Below are 22466 nucleotides of genomic sequence, written 5' to 3' on the forward strand. Positions count from 1 at the left end.
CATGGTTGCTCAGAAGCGCAAACAATTTGTTCTAGTGTGCCAATGATTAGTTCAAATGAAGACCCACAATTAGCATTAAGTTTTCAGAACCGGATAGGACTACTGTGATTTCAATGCTTATCTGTGGCCTATTTAATATGGTTGATGTTCTTCCTATCATCAATAGTTACTATACCTCCCTGTTCAGGAGGCATCTATGCAAGATCTACAAATAATAATAATAATAATAATTAATTATTATTATTATTATTATTATTATTAATAATAATAATAATAATAAACAGAATTTATATAGCGCCAACATATTACGCAGAGCTGTACATTAAATAGGGGTTGTAAATGACAGATACAGACAATAACACAGGCTGCTGGGGCTTTAAAGCCTCTCTGCCCCCAGTGATCCATGATTGTTGTAGCGTTTAGCTGGGCTAATCTGTACTGGAGAGTTTCTTGTCTGATAGACTGTTGCTGACCCTGCCTGTTTCTGACCCTGTGAGTTTATGCCGTCTGGATTAACCTTTTGCCTGTGACCCTAATTCTGCTTGTGTTTTGGCCTTCTGCACTTCATCTGGTGAATGTATTATCTGTGTATGAACTCTTGCTCTGTGTTCTGGACTTGACTCTGTTGGAATCTTGGTTCAGCTTTATCAGAGGGCTCCTGATCCTCTGCTAAGTCCTGGAGGCAACCGTGTGCTGGGAAACGCAACCAGTCCCCCCGAGGTCAAGAGGGGGTCTGCTATGGGTGAAGAGTGCGGCGTTAGTTTGGGAAACTGGAGTCTGGTGAGTTCTGTTGCTGCACCCTGGTCTTACAGAATGTCGTTGTTTTATATGGTACAGATGATGGTTATTGTATTTGTCCTGGTATGAGTTCAAGAATTTTTTCAATTGGGACTACTTGGTAAACATAGTGAGGGGTCAATTTGTTGTTGTTGCCTATTCTGGGCCTGGTCCTCGATTGCTGGGACTATAGCTGCCCGCTGTTGTAGCAATATATAAAGCAGTTTTGGTTTCCTCCATGATGTCCTAAATGTCTCTACACTCTCACATTAACACAGTATCTCCCACAAAACTGAAACAGCTTTCCTGGAATGTGGCAGGTCTTAATAGTTCCCAAAAAGCACAAAAAGTCAAATTCACTGTGTTGATCTAGATGGGGGGAGGCAGATTTGTTTTGGTTCTATTGAATTTGGCAGGAACGCTATGCAACATATATGCACCAAAAGGGGAATTGTTCACAATTTTATGGCCAGCTATTGAAGAAAACATTTGAAAAAGAGTATCCTAATCTAATTATAGCTGGTGGTTTGAATGCTATTTTTGGTTTCACAGTTGATAGTTCCTCTAGGTCTAACAGGTTGGATAATACTCCCTCCAGGGACCTAGGAAATATGGTATTTCAGCTCGCTTTAGTTGATGCTTGGAGACCTCTGAACCCCACTGAAGGAAGCTATGCCTGCTATTCTCCTTTTCTAGGATTGACTTTTCTAGGATAGATTAGAGTCCCTCTTTTCAAAGATTTCTCAGTCTTCCATAGCCGAATTTAACCTTGTAATCATGCGCCAGTACTGTTGACACTGGAACTTTCTAAATCATTCAAATATACTAAGATCTGGAGATTCCCAAGTCATTTGGCTAGCTTATTCATTCCTGTTGATAGGTCTTGCATAAAGTTAGTAGATGTTTCATGCTTAATAGTAATCCTCCCCTATTTTTGCCCCTATGGAGGAACTTGTATTTTCCATGCATGGTAAGGGAGCCTACAGGGGCGAATGAGGGGGAAGCAGGTCTGATGAGAGTTAGATCATGTGTCAACTGTTTAACCCAGAAAATGATTTCTCATTCAGCACTATCTAGTGCGTACCCTTCTATGAGAACACAACTTTTGCATATCTATAACTAAACCCTTGTGTCTCATGATTAAAAAATTATCATCTAAAAATGGATTAATTGCTGTCAGCACCTAAATCAGCACAATGTCTGATGTTTATCTTTCCTATAAATTGAATTTGCTCTGGACTGAGTAGATGGACCACACATGTCCCGGACAAATCTACAACATTGCTAGACTTTCGTAGGGCTTGGTCAACAATATCCTCTGCTATGTACAGGGAAATTAGCTTACAAATCTATAATTATGGTTATATCTACTCTCCCTTCCTATTGTGTGAGACTTCCCCCACCTCCTAGATTGTAAGCTCTTCTGGGCAGGGTCCTTTCCCCCTCCTGTGTCACCATCTGTACCGGTCTGTCATTTGCTACCTCTATTTAATGTACAGCGCTGCATAATATGTTGGTGCTATATAAATATATAGTTAATAATAATAATGATGATGATGAATAATGATACCACAGCTCAACAAAAAACATTTTTTCACTTGCCAAGGATTTTTTTAATATAGTAAGTGTATTTCAGGTCAGCTGAATCCAGAAATTACATTAGTTTCAATGAATTGGCTCCAGTTCTTGTGATATATAAATCGGAATAGACGATTTTACCAACAACAAATGTTAACACAGCATATTATTATCAATCTTTATTTACACAAATTTGCTTTTATATATTAAATGTAGTATTATTTGAATAAAACTTTCATTTGCCTTCTTTTTATTCCTACATTTTCTTTTTTTTACAGAAATATGAGTTCTTCGAGAAGAAGTTGTTTAAATGACCTAATGTATTTTGCTACATTTTTGGTGACTATTTTAAGAAACATTACAGAATTAGTGAAACAAGCATATCTTGCATATTTTAGTATTAAACTAGGGGACCAAGATAAATATTGGGCTCCCCATATGGTATGCAAAACTTGTGTAGAGTGTCTACTTCAGTGGAAAACTTTGTTTGTAAATTTGAAATTTGGTGTACCTATGGTATGGCGAGACCCCAAAAATCATCATAATGATTGGTATTTTTGTGCTGTGAATGTAAAAGGTTTCAAATGACGTTACAAGAAAAAAAAAGTGGGAGTACCCTGATTTGGAATCAGGAAGATGACCTGTGCCGCATGGTGCTGATGTTCCCATACCAGTGTTCAGTACACTCCCCAATATTCCTGTATCTGACATGGAGGATATACAGGGTTTGGAGTGTAATCCAGGAGTTAGCACTGGAAGTGAATATGAAGGAAGTGTTTAATCAAACCAGCAGTTCTCCCAAGAAGAGCTCAATGATTTAATACGTGACCTAAGTCTGTCAAAACAAGCATCTGAACTTTTAGCATCCAGGCTAAAAGAAAACTGTCTGAGACCAAAGTTAAAAGTTATAGGACAAGAGAGGTGACACTTCTACCATATTTCCGGGAAGATGGAGACTTTGTGTACTGTTGCAACATCCCTGGACTACGAGCCCATATGGGAGTACCAGAATACTTAGCAGAAAATTGGCGGCTTTTGATAGACCGTTCCACTCGAAGCTTGAAATCTGTTTTACTGCATAATGGCAACTGCTATGCATCAATTCCAATTGGTCAATCAACAGCTTTGCTATCATGAACACCAAAAGTCCATATGAGTTGTTTTAAAAATGGTGAACCTCCTATTTGGACAGTAAAGTGGATACACAAAGTACGCATGTTTCATCTGCTTGTGGGATAGTAGAGCAAAGCAGGATCACTGGAAAAAAGTGACATGGCCTCCAAGGAAAAACATTAAAAAAGGTGCAGTGAACATAATTAACGAGCCAATGGTTGACAAAGAAAAAAATCATTCTCCGTCCACTACACAAAGTTGGGATTAATGAAGCAATTTGTTAGAGCTCTGAACAGGGACGATGATTGCTTCAAATACATTTGTAGATTCTTCCCTGGATCGAGTACTAAAAAAATAAAAACAAGGAATCTTTGATGGACACCAGATTAGGAAACTGATAAATGATTCAAATTTCACAAGGTACATTACTGATACTGAATTTTTGCCTGACACAGCTATGTCATGGTTATCAAGAACTTCTGGGTAACCACTATGAGCATAAAGGTATACTATCTCCCTAGCCATTTGCAAAATTTCCAGAAAACCTTGGCGATTTTATTAAGGAACAGGGGGAGAGGTTCCATCAAGATATAAAGGTGATGGAGGAAAGGTATCATGGCTGATGGGATAGACACATGATGGCAGACTACAGCTCGAGCCTTCAACGTGATTGTCCAGATCATCAGCATAAAAGGAAATCAAACAAACTTTTTTTGTTTTTCAATGACTTCTTTGTGATTAGTTCTGTAAATATACAGTATATGAAATATATTGACATTTAGTATTTCAAAAATTCAATTTTGTATTATATAGGAAAATCTAGTTTAATTTTGCTTAATTTTCATGTTTCATTCATTTTCTATGAGGCTATAATTGGTTTGTTTGTCATTATTTCAAAAGCTAGAGCCAATCCAGCAAAACCAATACCATATTTGGAATCTGTGCATCAAACATAACCTAAAATGACTTTATTCTGTTAGGCAATAAAATGTTTGTTGACCAGTGTAATAATATAATGCACTTGTCACGCTTACCTTTTTCTCACTAAAGAGCAGGCTCCTCTCTCTTATGCATGCAGGCAGTCCTGACTCTAGGCGTACCTGCGCTCCCAAGTTTTATCACTTTCGTTCATCCGGCCAGCCAATTAGGAAATAACCTCCTAATCATCCCTGGCTATTTAACTAGCTCAGACTCAGCATTCGTGCAACGTGTCTCTAGTACTGCCGAGCCCCCTAGCTCTGCTGAGCATTTCCTATACACTTGCTGATTAATTTAGTGCTCTCCCTATCCAGCTCCTGTGTTAACCCTTTGTTGACCAGTCTGTTTCCCAACCACTTCTCTTATGTTGTTTCAGTGTTCCTCTATGTCTGTGGTTATCCCTGGGTCACCCGTGCCTCCTGTCGCTTCCAGTGTCTCCTCTGTGTTCTCTGTGTCTGCAGTGGCCCCTGGGTCACTGGTTTCGATATTCCTGGATCCCTGGTATTTGACCCCTGGCTTGCTGTCTGCCTTGACCCCGGCCTTTCTTGACAATTTTTCCGCTTAGTGATTTCTTACAACATATCATCCTGCCCACCAAGGACCGTAACCTGGCAGTAACCAGCAGTGCACCGTTTAGACTCCTGGCCCTTCTCAGGGCCCACACTCCTGTGCAAGCCGTAGAGGCCCCCTCCACCCAAGTGTGACAGCGCTCCTATCAGATGGGACTTATCCCTTCACCCAGTTGTTTAACGTGTGGTGGAGTATTGAGGGTTTGTGAAATCAGGAGAGGACAGGTAGGCAAGTTTGAAAATATGGCTTTTGAGTGCTATTGAGCAGAAAGTAGAAGCAAGCCGTATAGAATGTGTAAGACCAATTCAGGGAGTCGGAACAACTTTAGAAAAGTCTTGGAGCCATCGCATGTGACAAGATTATGAGTGAGGAAATCATTAGAAGTTTATTGGAGGAGCCAGGTCAGAAAGGTACGTGGGACGAAATTTGTGGAGGGATTTAAAGGCAAAGCACAGGAGATGAATTTGATTCTTAGGTGAAATTGAAGCCAAGAGAGCGATCAAAGTCAAAAAGCAGAAGAAAGATCTAGAAGAAGTAGGAGGAAAAAGTTGCCTTGAGAGGTCATTGGCCACTTTAGTAGGGTCTGTTTCTGTGGAATGGGCAGCTCCAAAGCCAGACTGGAGTGGGTTAAGGAGATAGTTGGGGTTCAGGTAATCGGTGGGTCTTTTATAGACAAGGAGCTAAAGACGTTTGAAAACATATGGGATAAGAAAGATAGGACAGTGGCTAGAAGGTAGGGAGGGTCCAGTGAGGGTTTCTTTAGGATGGGGAAATCGGAGGGGTAGATACTAGTAGAAAGGGTGAATAGTTGGGTTAGTATGGGGCTAAGGTGGGGGAATGGATAGGTAGTAGATGGGGATCATGTGAGAAAAGAGCTGACTTCATCCAGAGTAACAGGGCTGATAGAGGCTAGTGATGGTTTACAGGTAGAAAGAGAGGGATATTGTTGGAGAAACACGGTGAGCAGAAACATCCTGTCTCTGCTCATATTGATGGTTTTTTTGAGCTGCGGCAATCTTATATTTCTGTCCCACCAACACACACTAAGAAAAATATTATTTCTACATTTCCATCAAACTGGATGGTATGCTTACCGCTTATCCTTTTTCTCTCAGAATTGAGGGGTCTGGCTTTAGACAATTGTTGACCTCAAGATAGGGCTCTACATTTTTTTCATTCTGAACCGCTGGGTAAACATGGAGGAACTTATGTCAGGGGACCATCCCCATTTTTTTTAGCTTACTCCCAACGGTGAGGCTTTTTGTCGCCCTCTAACTTTCGTTAAATCTTTGGGTAGTAGGAAGGAGAAGAGAGTATGCAAAATACTCTGTCTGCACAATGAACCTTGTTCAATACTCCACCCCAAGGTTACACCCTGTTACCAAAAGGACAGAATCCTGCTGTTACCCACAAATCTTCAATAAATATAGGGTCACAGGGTTGGGTTCCAACCATCCTTGAAACTTGCTTAAGATGTCAATCTTGTCCAAATTTACATCCCGTTTTGGACACAGGTAGTTGTGAGAAATTTACCAATTTTGTGGTTCATGATAACCCTGCCTTTTGCTTACTTTACCATATTACTTTCCCAATAAAAACATGTTGTAATTTTGTGGTTAAACATTTAGTAACAGGGGTCCAAGTGTCCCACTTTTTTGGAAACAGTCTAGGACGCCTACTTTCTAGAAAATACATACAGAAAATACATGAAAATCATACTAATGGAAGATCCCAGCTCTTCACTGTATGGCAGAGGAAAGAAATTTTGATTCTTTTAGTAACCATATATTATTTCTGAGGAGTACAGACACCACCTGGATCTGACTATTTTGTTTTCACTGGATTAGTGACCTTTATATGGGATTGGTACAATGGCTGGTTATGGTTATTTGATACTAAGGATTGTGTATATTTATATTTGCTAAATGGTGTATTTTAAAAGCCTTATCATTCTTTGTACCGTTTCTTCTTTTTGTCAGATAGCAATTCCTTGGCACGTGCTACCTTTTTATGGTTTTGTGTTTTTTATTGTGTTTTTGTAAACAGGCAACTTGCAGTTTGGCAACAGCATCTAGACAGGCATCAAAATCTCTGGAACAATGTCCTTTGAATGATGAGACCAAGATCAACATGTTATGGTTCGCAACAATAAACACTATGTTTGAAGAGGATGCAACAAGATCTATGATGAAAAGTACAATATCTCTACTAAGACACAATAATTTACAGGCCCAAAGGGGCTGTTTGTCAAAAATAATGGGCAGCTTTACCACCTGAAATGATCAGGACCTTATCCATACGTATCACAAAAGATTACATGCCACATTGATGCTAAAAGGAGAAATACACATTATTAAGAACTAGGAGTATGCAAATTTTTGAAAAAAGGTCATCTCATTAGTTTTCTTATTGTTATGTTTTGTTTAATGGTTTTCCTGTTTTGTGATGTCCTATAGTTTTTTTTGGATCCCATTAGAAGTAAATAAAAAGTGTTTTACCTAATCATTTTTCTTGGTACACATCCTCTTGGTACAAGAATAGTAAACATCATACAATTTGTGACAAAATAATAACATTAAAATTACAACTGTATACCAGTCTGAACCCTTCCTTCCATGGCCATTATTCTCAAAAATACATATTTATAAAAAAAAAAAACATATTTATAAAAAAAACCAAAAACAAATGGATTGTTATAGACTAACAAAAAACAAGACTATTGCTGCTGTTTCATGAAGCTATTTTAAAAGCAACAGAAACTCCTGTTAAAAAAACTGTGTGATAATTACTAAATTACTTAATAAATGTTATCAAAACTTGTATTATTATTATTAGCTAGAGAAAGCCAATTTACCCTACATGTTTTCTTGGGGGGAGGTATTTGTACAGAAAATGAGTTATTTTTCGAAGGGATTCAAATTTCAATTTAAATTCTTAGGTATATATATTTTGTAAGTACAAAAAAAAAAAAAAAAAAAACGATGTGTCTTACTGTCAGTAGTGTCCGAGTCATCACTGCTTACTGAGAATTTCCTCTGATTCTCCACCATCTGCTCGTTCACTTTCCTGTCGTGCACATAGTTCCTCTATCGCTCAAACGATCGTATCTATTGTGTGAACAATATCTACGACCGATCGTGTCGTTATCTCTATGTGCAGGATCGGTGCTATACGATCGTTCGTAGATATCGTACAGGATCGTTCGTTTTTCAACGATAATAATTGGAAGTGTGTACGTAGCTTTAGTGTGCATGTGTGTGTATGTATGCATAGTTTTGAACTCTGTATGTTGTGTTTTGTCTTCTAGTGACTCTAGTGACCTTCTAGTGACCATTTATTGTTGAGTTAAAGCATATTAACTACAAAACAAGCTGTTCTCCTTAGACTTCACTGAGAGAACTAGACTAACACTTAGCTAATACAAATATAAAGAAAAAGATTTTGCTACCATGCAAAATATCATCTGGAGAAAAAAATAAGGTTTATTGTGATGCACTTAATCTGCAAGAACAGAGTGCTTCCACAGTTGAAAAGGTTATTTTTAAGCTAAAGAGTGCTTCATATTTTGAAATGTCTGCATAAGGTTGGGAAGTGTAACTGTGTAAACTGTTTGAGGTCAAGGTACTTCACCTGAAAAAAAAAAAACCTTAAAAGTGTTTATCTGCATTTTAGAACTCCTCATAAAGTGTTAGAAAATTACATTATAAGTTAGAAATTACATAATGTACTAGCACTTGCAGCACTATATACATCTTTAATAAGATACAGCTTTTTCTTGGCAAAGGTTTTGGAAGAGTTAATTTTCTGTGCATGGCCCAGGTTTAATAGGTTTTATTCTGTACAATAACTTTCAATTAAGCTCTATTGGCAAAGTTCATCATAGGCCAAGCTTTTCTTTTAAGTTAATCTTCATGAGTAAAAAAAAAACAAAAAAAAAAACAAAAACAAAGAATTAGTTAGCAATTTAAAGTACTTCACATATCTAGCACCTATTCTTCATTGATTAGACATTGGTATTAAGCTTTACATGCACAAACAGTTTTAAGGGTCCCAGATCTCTGCTGATTCTCTGATAAGTGTATCCACAGTTTTTTGGAGAATAAATTACTGTGGTTGAGAATTCATCAAGTGGTGCTGTGTTTCCTTTCCTTGTCTATGCTGGATGACTGCCTATTCCTAATTTCATTTTGTGAGGCTCCACATTTCTGCATTAAAAAATAAATAGCTGCAAAAAAACATCTACCAGGGGGGCAAGGTACAGCATGTCTGAGTTCAAAGCAAGGTAAATAAAATAATACACTACAGTATTTATCAGTGCATATTTCTGTGTATAATTTTGTATAGTACTGATAGTATAGTAATACACACACACAAGCTGTTCCCTCAGCATCAAAGAATAGCATCTAAAATTCCATGTTTAAAATTTTGAATGTGGTACTATACGGGATCATTTTGAGTATGCAGCCTATAGTGTTAAAAATGTCTATAAACGTGCCAAAATACCCACAAATGTTTGAAATGTACCTACAATGAAAAACAATGGAGCATTGGTGTTTGTTACTGTTTTTGTCCTTGCAATCCTTTGCACACATTTCATGGGTGTTCTGGGGATATTATTGGAGTGTTCAAAACACTTTTATAAATGCTTGATCACAAAATTGTATAAGCATTTCAAAATAACATAAGGTTAAGGCCTAATTTACCTTTACTCCAGACTTAATATACAGCTTGCTCCAATATCAAAACTCAACTAAAATTCTGTTCTGTATGAAATGACCAAAACATGTCACAGGAATTTCCCATGCTAGATGGATTATGTAAACAAAATTAGAAGTAAAGAGTAACTAAACACAGAAATAAAAATGTAATCTGTTGCAGATTGACAGTTTTTAGATTTGCTAGCTGCATTGTGACCCTTGAGCTTCTTTTTACAGTTCAAGTAGTAGACTGTACTTAATACTTTATTTATTTTTGGGGGGGGGAGGTTTGGGGGACAGGTGTTAACTCAGAAGTGCTCAGAGCAGACCTCTTATGAGTCCAGGTGTGCTTACTACCAGCGATACCATCGTAGGTAGGAATGATCAGCTTTACAGCCACACTTTTCGCTCCAGCATGAAAGCATACAGCTTGCTGATGAGATTTAAAACAAACTTATTACTGCTATTTTGGCCAAAAACGTATTTTACCAACTCATTGACATCAGATAAGGTTCATGTCATTAGCAGTGAAAGGGTTAAAGCATAGCTCCAGCAAAAACCTGTTGTTTGTCTCAACAGTAAAGTCGATTAAAGAAAGCTGAAAAATAATAGGCGTACTTATGATACGGACAAACTACCACATATACCATTTAGGTTTTATTTAGTTATATACATTTAGAAGGTGCAAGAGTAACCTCAATTGAAAGGTTGAGGTCTACTGTCACAGCAAAATTGTGTGGGGAGAGCTGTTGCCTTGAAGGACTGCATTGACCCAGTGCTAGACATTGAACATTGTTCCACTATACCAAAAAAATGTTCTGTCTAGGAACATTTTGTAAATCTGAAAAAAAATTGATATACTAACTTTTTTAAACTGATCATCTTCAATATAAAACCCAGAAACAGTTTCTTTGAACGTCTAAAAGCACAGAACAGATACTGAATGCGAACGTTCATTATTACTAAGACAAAATGACAATGACACTAATTTATCTAGTGACAATAACAAACCTCTAGGCCCAGAATATAAATAGGCTTAAGACAATTTAAAAGCATATCATGCCAATGTATTCCCCCATTAAATAGTTAGATATAATGACAGCAAGATAAGGGTGTATCGACATTCCTTTAAACTCTAGCTTAGACACACTACACAGCCTGAAGGAGAAAGAACAGACATGAATGAAGCATTAGGATTCAACAGACACAGCGATGGAGCAGAGGAGGGATAACTCCCAAAAAGATGAGATAGGATAGTTTCTATAGATGTAATTACCCTGTGAGAAATACTAATGGATTTTCTAGTTTTTCTTTTGTTTTCATGACCTGTAAAGAAAAGGAAAAAAGACCATGGATATTTTCTTTGCATAAACAAGCAATGGTCATGGGGACATCCAGTCACGAAGATAAGAAGAGCAAAGTAAATTTGTTTTTTTTTTTTCTTAAACATAAGAGGTTGGAAAATCTAGGTAGGCAAACTGCAATGTTAAAGGCAATATGGCTTGCCAAGTTTAATGTGCTGTTGCTATGAGCCATCAGCCCAGGTCAGTTTTTTTCTCTTGCCAATAGATCAGTGGTCCCCAACCCCCGGCCGGCAGACCGATGCTGGTCCATGACTGGTGAGTTGGGGGCCACGAATGACAGGAGGCAGAAGCTACTGCTGCCGGCGGCCCTCCTTACACTGCTCTAAAGCTAGTTACAGTGTCACAGCATGAGCGCAACCAGCGGGAGCACGGGTGGCTTTCCTCACACTGCTTACACAGGAGCTGCTGTTGGAGCAGTTCAAGACCTATCACTAAAATGTTTATTTTATGTAAAAGGGTCAGGACAAAGAAGGATTTCCAGGGCGGCACAGGACCCAATCAAGGAAAGCTCCAAAGGAATTCAGGGATCTGCGGAGGGAAAAGTAGGTGGAATTTTTTTTATTTTAAGTTCCGCTTTAATAGGAAGCACTAAGCATATATGTATATAGTTGTGAAAGATGTTATACTCCCACAGTGCTAAAGTGGTATATTTCTATGATGTGGTCGGTATATACTCTTGCGTTGGCATTTTGGAAGCATTGAGAAAAACAGTACAAGATATGTGTCTGCTTTCCATGATCCTCCATTTTCAATGCAAGGCAACTGCACAGCTAGATAAATGCTTCTATAATGATTTCCTAAATGCCTGTAAATGGCTGCCAACTGCTTTGAATAATCACCTGCAACTGCAATCAGATGCTTTACAGTTCAAATTCAGTCAGTTAAAAATAAAATATGCCGATATTGCGCAGGCTTCTGGAAAGACAGATGACAGGGAATTAATGTCATGTTGTCACAGTATTATCTAAAGAATGCTCTGGGGTCCCTTTAGCATGTATTGAATGAGTACAGGTAGTCCCCGGGTTACAACATTTTATAGAGCCTAGACATACATTAACTTCTGGAGCAAGCTGTGCTTTGATATGCAAAAAGAACCAGCTGCAGAGTTTGTCTTGGTCATTAAAGAGTAACAAGATGTTACAGATCAGCTCAGCTCTTAAGATCACCCACAACCTCAGCTGTGTTTAGCAAAAGACTTCTTCTGCAAGTCACACAAACCGCCTCCATCCCCACTATCAAGCCTTCCTCCTGCAGAGGAGCAAGCAGGGAAGCCCCATTTGTATCTAAAAGTAAAGTTACAGTGGAAAATTATCAAATTTATTCTTATCAAAAATAATTTCATTTAAGTTGTGAATATTATAGACCTGATTTATTTATGTTCCTAAAGACTGGACTTTTATGGAAGAACCTGGCTGAACCAGCCTGAAATGGGTTTCTTAATAAATAATTTGCAATTAGTTGCTAAATGTTTTTAATCCTGGACCATATCCGTTCTAGGTTTGCTGTTTCACCCCGGTTCTACCACGATAGTCTATCCACTGCAATCTTGGACAGCCTCAATAAACCAGGCTTTAATGCAGTGTTCTACTGTTATCCGTTAATACTGAAGCTAGATCCGGCTACTCCCTGTGTGAACATATTTACTTAGGATTTTTGTATGCAGTGCTCGATTTTGGGACATGTCGGAGGCCATAGGTAGAGAGAATGCTAGGACTGGAATAGATTGGGATGCTCGGTGGCTTTTTGGATTGTGAACGTCCAGTTCCTGCCCAGGCACCTGTGAAAGTTGAATACGGGAATAGGGTCCAGGAACTAAAACAGCTAAAGGAACAGTTAGCTACAGCAATGGAGAAATTTAAAAAACAAGTGACAGCTGGTGTATTTATTCGAGTATGAGTATGAAGGGCCAGCCCTTGGAGTAAGCAACCTGTGCACTTAATGTTACATTAAAACCGACCTCTGAACTTGACCCTGCACCTGTATCACACATTACTGCATTTTCAACTCTATGTTATATAGTACTTGTAAACTGCAATATCTACTAACTTTCATAAACTTTCAAAAATGTTAGCTATACATTGTATGGAAATATACTGGTTTGCCAGGCTATGTATAACAGGAAATGGGGGATTGGCAAACCTGGTAGGATAATGTAAATATTTAGAGACTGAGGAAGACAAAGGGAGACAAGGTTAGACCCAGGACAGAGAAAGTGATGGGGTTACCCAGAATGGGATGCAGGGAGGCAAAAATAGCTGAAGTCCTAAATTTAAGCTGAGTAACAATAATTGTGCAATTTTTGTTTAATGGTTAAAGTAGGGCAATAGTTTACCATTGATTGCCTGAATTTCTGAAGTCCCCATTGTTTTCCATCAGTGCTTGTTTGCCTATTCATCTTTCTGTATACATTTTACACTTTTAATTTAGTGAAGATATACATATTACACCTAAATATTGTGTATTTGCCTGAACTGCCTTGACAACTGCTTTAGAACTGACATTAAATTTTACCATATCAAAACAATAATATACCAAAATATAAGTTCCAAAAATATTTGGACAGAGACAACTATTTTCTAATTTTGGTTCTGTACATTACCACAATTAATTTTTAATGAAACAACTCATTTTCAGCTTTAATTCAATGGGTTAAACAAAAAGATTGCATAAAAAATGTGAGGAACTAAAGCATTTTTTAACCCAAACACTTCATTTCAGGGGCTCAAAAGTAATTGGAGAATTGACTCAAAGGCTATTTCATGGGTTGGTGCGGGCAATTCCTTTGTTATGTCATTATCAATTAGGCAGATAAAAGGCCTGGAGTTGGTTTGAGGGGGGGTGCTTGTATGTGGAAGATTTTGCTGTGAACAGACAACATGCGGTCAAAGTAGCTCTCCATGCAGGTGAAACAAGCCATCTTTAAGCTGCAAAAACCGAAAAAACCCATCCGAGAAATTGCTACAATATTAGGAGTTGCAAAATCTACAGTTTGGTACATCATGAGAAAGAAACAAACCACTGGTGAACTCAGCAACACCGAAAGACCTGGACATCCACGGAAGACAACAGTGGTGGATGATCGCAGAATCATTTCCTTGGTGAAGAGAAACCACTTCACAACAGCCAACCAAGTGAACAACACTCTCCAGGAAGTAGGTGTATCGATATACAAGTCTACCATAAAGAGAAGACTGCATGAAAGTAAATACAGAGGGTGCACTTCAAGGTGGAAAGGCTGGACTGAACTTTGCCCTATATATATATACCGGTGTATATATATATATATATATATATATATATATATATATATATAAATTTTACAATTAGGCCATTTAGGCAAAATAAAATATGACATCACCTGCTTAGCAGATAGGTTCTTAACCTGAAATTTTCACAATACCATTCACATTCAAAAACAGGCATCAATTATTAAGGACTTGCTGTAAAATATTCAACAATTTCTAGTCTCCAAAGCTGCCCCAGTTTTAATTCCCATTCTATGTCTAGGTATTAGTGTGCTCAATTGATGGAAACAATAGACAAGTACAGTCATATGAAAAAATAAGCATACCTCATTGAAATTGTTGCTTTATTTATACATTTGAATTTTGAATACTGGAATATTTATTCACACAATGCCTAAAGATTAAAATGATATACCTGAATACTTAAATGACCTGCACAAAGGAGGTGTATTCATTATCATAACCTAACTGAATAAAAATGCAGATTTGTCATGTGGAAAAAAAAAAGGTACATAACATAAGCGAACACTCAATGAATTAGAATCAGGTATTACAGATTAATGTTAAGAACCTTATTGGGGTGTAGGCAGATGGAACCTGACTTAAATAAACCTTAAATATCAAGCGTTTAATGTTTTTTTCTATTAACGTTTAAGGCCCTAAAAAAGTCAAGCGAAAAAAAGAAAAACAAAAACACCAAAACTATAAAAACTCAATCAATTCACTGCAAGTAATATCATTTAACAGTGATCTAGATTTCAAATCATTACTAATTTTTATGAATTGATTGTCTAGTACGCAAAAGTATATTGTCTGATCTGTAGGTAACAGCTGGTGTCAAAGTAAACAATTCCACCAGTAGAAGGATATTACACAAATTAGAACTGCGTGGAAGATGTGCCAAAAAATGCTTATTGTATTAAAAACTATTTGAGAAACAGTACTGTTTGCCATTGAATATATAAGCAAAGGGAAGGCATCCGGGGAACAATGCGTTCAGTGACTGAAACAATGACTGATAAACTAAAGACTTTGGCTGCAGTATCAGTAAACAAATTTGGAGCAAAACAAAGATAGAATTTTAGAAAAAACCCAATCCCACTTTTTGGGGAATCTGGCAAAGGTCATTGAGCCAATTAGGCAAAAACTTCACTGAGATAAAATCAGTCACAGGTGGAAAGTTATTCGGATTGCCTACAAAAATAGTTTCTGTTAAAGGGGCCAATGACGCTTAATGGAGCCATTAAATAATATAAAAAGTTGTGTTTATTTTTTCCACTGTAAACTATTGTGTCAATTGACATTTTTATTTATCAAATGATTAAAAAGACACATTTCATTTATTAGTATTTAATAATATAATGGTTATCTGTAGGTGATGTTTGATGTATCAGTTTCAGTGTTTAACTCTATGTATCCCATTCCTCCCTTTCATTAAATTGTTTAAATAAAATAACAAAGTTAGCGTGTAGAAACTAGAGTCAAAAACATCCATACTGTAATCCACAATTTGAGATTGATTTGATCTTTTGTGTTAATATTTTAACTTATTTTGTTTGTAAATAGCTTACAATTAAATTGTGGTCCAAGTTGAGGTTTCAGGGCAAGTTAGCCCACACCTCCACATAAGTTTCTTCAGAACTCTACTGAGTATCCTTGCTGTTTCCTAATATGGATGTAAATATACACTAGTGACCAATTAGGATTCTTATTGCTTAAAGTGAAGTTTGAGAGACTAGTGTCAAATATTATTTGATTGATACCTGCTATCAGCTCATAGTGAGTGCCTAATTTGGTCTGCTAACCCACATTTGAAATACTGAAAAGCACATGGAGGTAACCCAATCTGATCATTACCTGTGCAAGCTTTACTTCCTACTTAGATGTACCGTGTATATGTGTATGATAGTCCTATGCACCAAATTTACAAGAATTAAAATTAACAATACTGGTATTTACTGAGCTGTCCAGTGCTGATCCTGCATTTTCACAAAACTCCATTTTTTGGCGAGGGGGGGGGGGGGGGGACACAAACTAATCACACAAAGCATACAGAAAAGTGTAATTGTGTTTAGTGTAGCAGTTAATCTGTGTCACCTACTTTAGTGAACTGATAATACACTTCTTCATCCAAAACAGAATTGAGAAAAAGATCTGAACCGCCATTTTCTTTCAAGCTCTATTATCAGTGCTACAATTTGTTAATGCAGACTAATTCTTTGATAGGTTTTCAAATTAACACCCCCTTGCTATCCTCACTAGCTGCAGGCACTTTGAAGTAATTAATCAAATATACATTTGATACCCAATGCACATTACACATTATTGCACATTATGGTGTGTGTGTGTGTGTGTGATGCATACATGCTGCATTTTTTATAACACACTGTCAACACATGGCCATGCATTGTGCTGTAGTTTGTTGGTAAGGTGTGTTTAGGTTCTATTAACAATAAATGCTAACCCATCATACCAAAATGCATGTGCTCTTCATTGCCATGGGTTGCTTTCCTAAATGAAATGCTTGCAATGCACCAGTGGTATTGTTCAAGTATCTAACATGAATGTTCTTTACCTGGGAACAGGATCATTTAATGTGTTCTCTGAGACAGATGAAAAAAGTGATAGTAGCTACATAGGACTGTAAATGATAGCTTAAAGCCTCTAGGACTTGTGAAAACACAGTTTATGTTGTTTCCTATTTTGAGATGAATCAATCATAGTTAGTTTCTACAGAACATCATTGCAGTACATATCAGAACTCTGTCCATACATAAAAATGTAAATGCACGTATGCAACCACAGGCAAATACACTTTAAATCTTTAAACAAAAAAAACAAAAAAACACAAGTCTCCTCTCTGCCCCAGAGCTAAACTCATTCCTAGAAAGAAGAATTGATCACAAGTACAAGTATGTGTCTACCTAACACCCTTTCTATGAAAGTTTATTGGCGGTGTGAGCTTGTACACAATGGGCATGTAATAGGGACTAGGCACAACATTTAACAGATTACCGCAAACACAAGAAGGAAACAGAAATATAAAGTCACTTGGCAGGTTCACTTAGAAAACCTGTCACACACAAATTATTTTTTTCTATATTAACATAGGGATGGAGAGAATACCAGCAGGTTTTGTTAGTTGTATAAGTTGTCCTTCCTTGCTTTTCAGAAAAGACTGGTCATTTTCAATTCTTTTTAGATGTCACACAGTCTTACATGGAACTTCATCCTCCTACATACTGCTTGCTAATCAGCCTTGGCATAAATGAGGATGTAGTCATTGAGGCTTCATTCATACCAGTGTGATGTAGCGCCACACGATAATGCTTGAAACAAATGATGATCAGAATGAATAGTACCCCCACCTTGCAGCACATTAAACATCTTTTCGTGTTCTGCTATGCAGAATTCTACTGTGTACCATCACACAGAACATTGCATATCTAAGCTGATGCTCAATTGTGGGCGGAAAGATTTTGACCTAGCCTTAAGATGTGTTGATTTACAGCCATGCACACACACCCTATACCAATTAACTTTTGTGTGAGCTAAGCACTTAGACAGCAGTAACTTATTTTTAAGGACAGAAAGTTGCATATGTCTTCCTGTAAGGACATCTCTTTATTCTGACTACATTTAATCCTAAACAAAAAAAGGAGGGACTTCACAGAGGCTTATTAACCCGCCAGATTTTTTGGTTGTCTACCACTGAATAATGCAAAAAATATTTTTTGCATTATTTTTCAAGTTCTTCAAAGTGGGCATGTGAAATGGTCTAGTCACAAATGGAACTGCTAACTGATTTAGGAAGTATAAGATATGAATTGCGCTAGGTTTGGTAGTAGGAAATGGCACTGGCCAAAAGAATATACATTATTTTATAGTGGCCATGGTAAGAATACCTTTAGAGGGGGTTGCATGTGGATGCAAGTTATGAAACTTTCATGTAAAAATGAAAGACGGTGCCCACCTATAAAAATATGGGAAACAAGCATGGGGATAATGTTAAGGTCAATGGAAGAAATGCATTTTACCCTGAAGATATCGTATGTAGGAGGAAAATTTATCTGCTTACAAAAATTGTAAAGTGCTGGAAACACAAGTCCAGCATTGAAAGAACTGCTACATGGAACTGAAGAAAGTGACTCAATAATATATATTGACCAGTGTCATAGATACTTAGACACTGTTAAAAAAAAAGTGCAATCTCCTTGGAGATACTAGAAATAATTACAGATATCGATAACTATAGGGACAGGACATAGGACACACAATCTCTTTCCTCCTCTGTTGTTCCCTTTTTACTCGGGTATGTAAAGACCTCTAAAAATAATGTATTAAAAATATTATTTTACACAAAACCTTTCATCTTTCACCTAGTCCAGGCATGGGCAAACCTTTCATCTTTCACCTAGTCCAGGCCTACAACCCAATACGGTGGTTTCTCTGGCCCTTTAGATGTTTGGAAGAAAACGGAACACATCCTGGCTCGTGAAGGTGGGCCGGCTGTGTCCCTGCACACAACCCGCCCACTCTCCCATCACAGGCTCTGAGCTTGCGATGGGAGAGTGGGCAGGCTGTCACTGCACATAAACCGCCCACTCTCCCATCGGTCCAGCCCCCCTTTCAATTTTTATTATGTGGCCCCTGACTGAAAAAGTTTGCCCACCCCTGACCTAGTCTCTATATTGTTTTATTTGTTTAAAAAAAGTTGAAGGAAAAAACACAACAGTTTAATCAATAATTTTTGAAGTATTTATTATTTATGGTTGGCTAAATGGGGACATAGCAGGATGACATTGACATAAATCTAAGAAAGTGCCCCAATTCCCTATCTCCAAAAGTTGGGAGGTATGAAATAAGTATAAGAGCTCAGCATATAATTTGAGCTGACAGACTCATCAAAATGAAAAATTTCAGATGTAATAAGGCAGAAAAAGCCGTCTCAAGAACTCCAGGTGAATTGCAGACTGAGACAAGGTAGAATCCTGTCCTATATGATTTATTCCCGGGAGGTTGGAGAGGATAATAAGAAAGATTGACAAAAACCCAGGTGGGACAGTATTTATTAGAACATCACAATACCCAGCATATGATGTTAATATAGACCTGTTAAGCAGGAACACTGGAGCACTGGCTGAAGCTTCTAATCAGCTGGAGGGACCTTCATATTAAGCTGCATGGATTATACAATGAAGTTGGAAAAGCCAAATAGATGGTAATGACTATTTTTCAGTGACAGACAGTGAAAACCTTAAAGTTAAAAAAGAAGACTATGAAAGAGTGGAAAGCTTAAATACATGTTAAACATGTGATTGGATAAGTGTTTGCACTGCTAATATGTAGTGTAAGGCAAAACATGTATTGCATTTATTTACAAAAACAAATTGCTCTAGGGTAGAATGTCTGAAACAACAATTTAAAATGGCATTACTTGGACCAGATTCATGAGCTTTTTTTTTTTTAAAAGTGATTTGCTATAAAGTAACAATACACTCACAATTGAGCTCCCTATCACTAAGGTACATAGCGCAAAGCAACTTTATTTGCCCAGAAGCAATAGAGACACTCCACTTATGCCTCGCTCTGAAAGATTTTTATGTATTTTCCCCCCTACTGGACATTACCAATAAGTTATATGGATCAGTAGTGTGCCACTCTACATATTAGTCAATCAAATTAGTTTGGAAGATGATGAATCATAGAGCCAGCCTTGCACCCAAGCTGAGGTTGACACAGAACAGAAATTCCTTACCTCAACATTACCTGTCTAAGCTAGGTTAGTTCTTGAAAGATTCAAAAAACTTAGGAATATGAAAGCATGTGAGCAATTTACATATCACTGAAATTTCTAATGAATATTATCCTAAAAACCAATCACTGAACTAAGCACACCTAAAGAATGTATGTACTTGAAACAAAACGGAATAATGCTTGCATATTATACTGACCTAAGAATAGTCCTAAACATGGCATTAAGTTATATGTACTGGTCAGCCATGCCAGGTTTACCTATCTACCGGTTCAGTTGTTACCTCAAATTAAACCACTTTTTTTATGTGTAACCACCAAAACAAATGACAACTATGTCAGTAAACATAATAGAGCTAAGCTAATACAGGAGTTTAGGCTGTTCACTTAGCAAAATGGATTCACACATTTCATGGGATAAATCACTTAGTTTAGTGAATGATCTGGCAAATGGTCACCCGCAACCCAACTCAGTGCATGAAAAATTTGTAAAAGGAGAACATTTCCCCTTATTTCCATTGAGGATTAACTGCACATTGTTTTCAAATTTACCCAGAGCTGGATTACACAAAATGACCTAGGTGTCTGCCTATGGTCTGACAGGTGTTCAGGGATCCTGCTTGCATCAACCTTCTACCCAGGGCTGTACTTGCAAAACATTTGCATGCCAACCCAGGACTAGGCAATCAGATATGCCCTCTGGAGCTTAGCTCTGCTTGGAAAGAAAAAACACTTATCAAAGCTTTTTTGTCTTAACCCTTGATTATCTTGTTTGGCAGATTGACACATTGGCCCTGATTTATGAAAGCTCTCCAAGGCTGGAGAGAATACACTTTCCTCAGTGAAACTGGGTGATCCAGCAAATCTGGAATGGATGCTAACAGATAATGACTTTTAGGAAATCTATTCCAGGTTTGCTGGATCACCATGCTTCACTGATGAAAGTGGTATTCTCTCCAGCCATGGAGAGCTTTAGGAAATCAAGGCCATTGTTTATGCCTTTTGGCTTCATTTTCTGGACATGCCTCTTCTTGACTCTAATGCACTGCATTATCTGCGGATCACCTGGTAACAGTCCCTGGACTGTTTGACTTCCTTTTGTGTTTCCTGTCCTTTTCTTGCGGGCTTCCCCAGATGCCATCCTTTGCACACAGAAGTCTTGAGGGAAACCATGTCCATGATTAGGGCCTTACAAATACATCTCTGTTTATCCAGAGCTTATTAGAGGTGCAGCTAGAATTGCAACAGCAGTGCCACCCACTTAAGTCAGCATTGAAAGACTATGAGGGGAATTTCTGACATGATTATAAGGTATGCATTCATCAAACATATGTAACACAATACTTTTAATGGTATATTTAACATACCAATAGGCATATAATGCCATTTTCATGGATTATCCTTTAAAGTTACGAAGTTTAACAAATTTTTATTACTTAAAAATATACTTTCTAGGGAAAGAGATATTCCAATATTCAAGAAAGGCAAAACTTTTTACAAATGTATAACTAATTTCAATATATGAATTCTTGCTAGCCAAACTAGGTCGTAAGTGTTTATCTAAAGAAGGTCCCAATTGAATAATACTGCACAACACAATCAAAAAAAAAATTAAATATCTATGATTCATCTTGGAATGAACAAGGCTGTAATTTATCACCATAATTCAAGGAAAAGTGTTGTGATTTTTTAAGAAGACATGTCAACATGGGTGTAACCGCCTGACCAGGAAATACTTAATACTTGTGATTTATTTCTGCAGGCTAAACAGTACTACTATATTAAAACTACTTAAACCCCTGAAAGCAGCAGTTTCGCTGGAAAGTCTGGGCATTCATTTCTCTTTGATCAACATCCCAGTTTCCAAGAAGCAAAAGCAAGAAATAATAATAAAAAAGCTACATTGAGGCAGTTGAGTAAACAGTCAAACTTGCAGTTTAAAAGGACACTGGTTGCAGTCTGAAATATGTAGTGTCTTGTCTCACTTATGTTAGATTAATAGGAAACTTTTTGAACATACCCTTTTCAACATTACCTGTCTAAACTAGATTAGTTCTTGAAAGATTCAAAAAAATTTAGGAATATGAAAGAATGTAAGCAATTTACAAATTACGGAAATTTCTAAGGAAAATTATTTAGTGCACCCTGCTGGAAAAAAATGTGGCCTAGTCTATTTAAAAATTTTGATTTCAACTCATCCCAGTCCTCTTCTACTCCTAGGTCTAGAGGTCTACCTTCCTTCTAGTCATGTGTCATAGTTCTGGTTCTGTTATAACCTCCATTTTTCAGTCAGAACACATTACCTTATCTTGGTTTTAAAAGAAACTTCTGTTAGCTTCCATCCTTTGTAACAGCACTTCTTGGTACTGTTATTACTTTTATATTGCATA

The 22466-nt window shown here is 37.3% G+C and overlaps 1 protein-coding gene across 5 annotated transcripts in view; it reads right to left on the reverse strand.

The window, feature by feature from the left end:
• JADE2 (jade family PHD finger 2) overlaps nucleotides 1–22466 on the reverse strand; it is a 256030-nt gene that overhangs the window by 201546 nt on the left and 32018 nt on the right. For 4 of the 5 annotated variants that reach the window (XM_072400764.1, XM_072400761.1, XM_072400763.1 and 1 more), the window contains exon 3: nucleotides 8009–8066. In XM_072400764.1, coding sequence (XP_072256865.1) covers nucleotides 8009–8066 — 58 coding nt within the window. Of the gene's footprint in view, nucleotides 1–8008; nucleotides 8067–10989; nucleotides 11016–22466 lie in introns of those variants that run through there. The other variant, XM_072400759.1, reaches the window with a different exon arrangement.

Source organism: Pyxicephalus adspersus, chromosome 2 (genome assembly GCF_032062135.1).
Source record: "Pyxicephalus adspersus chromosome 2, UCB_Pads_2.0, whole genome shotgun sequence".
NCBI lineage: Eukaryota > Metazoa > Chordata > Amphibia > Anura > Pyxicephalidae > Pyxicephalus > Pyxicephalus adspersus.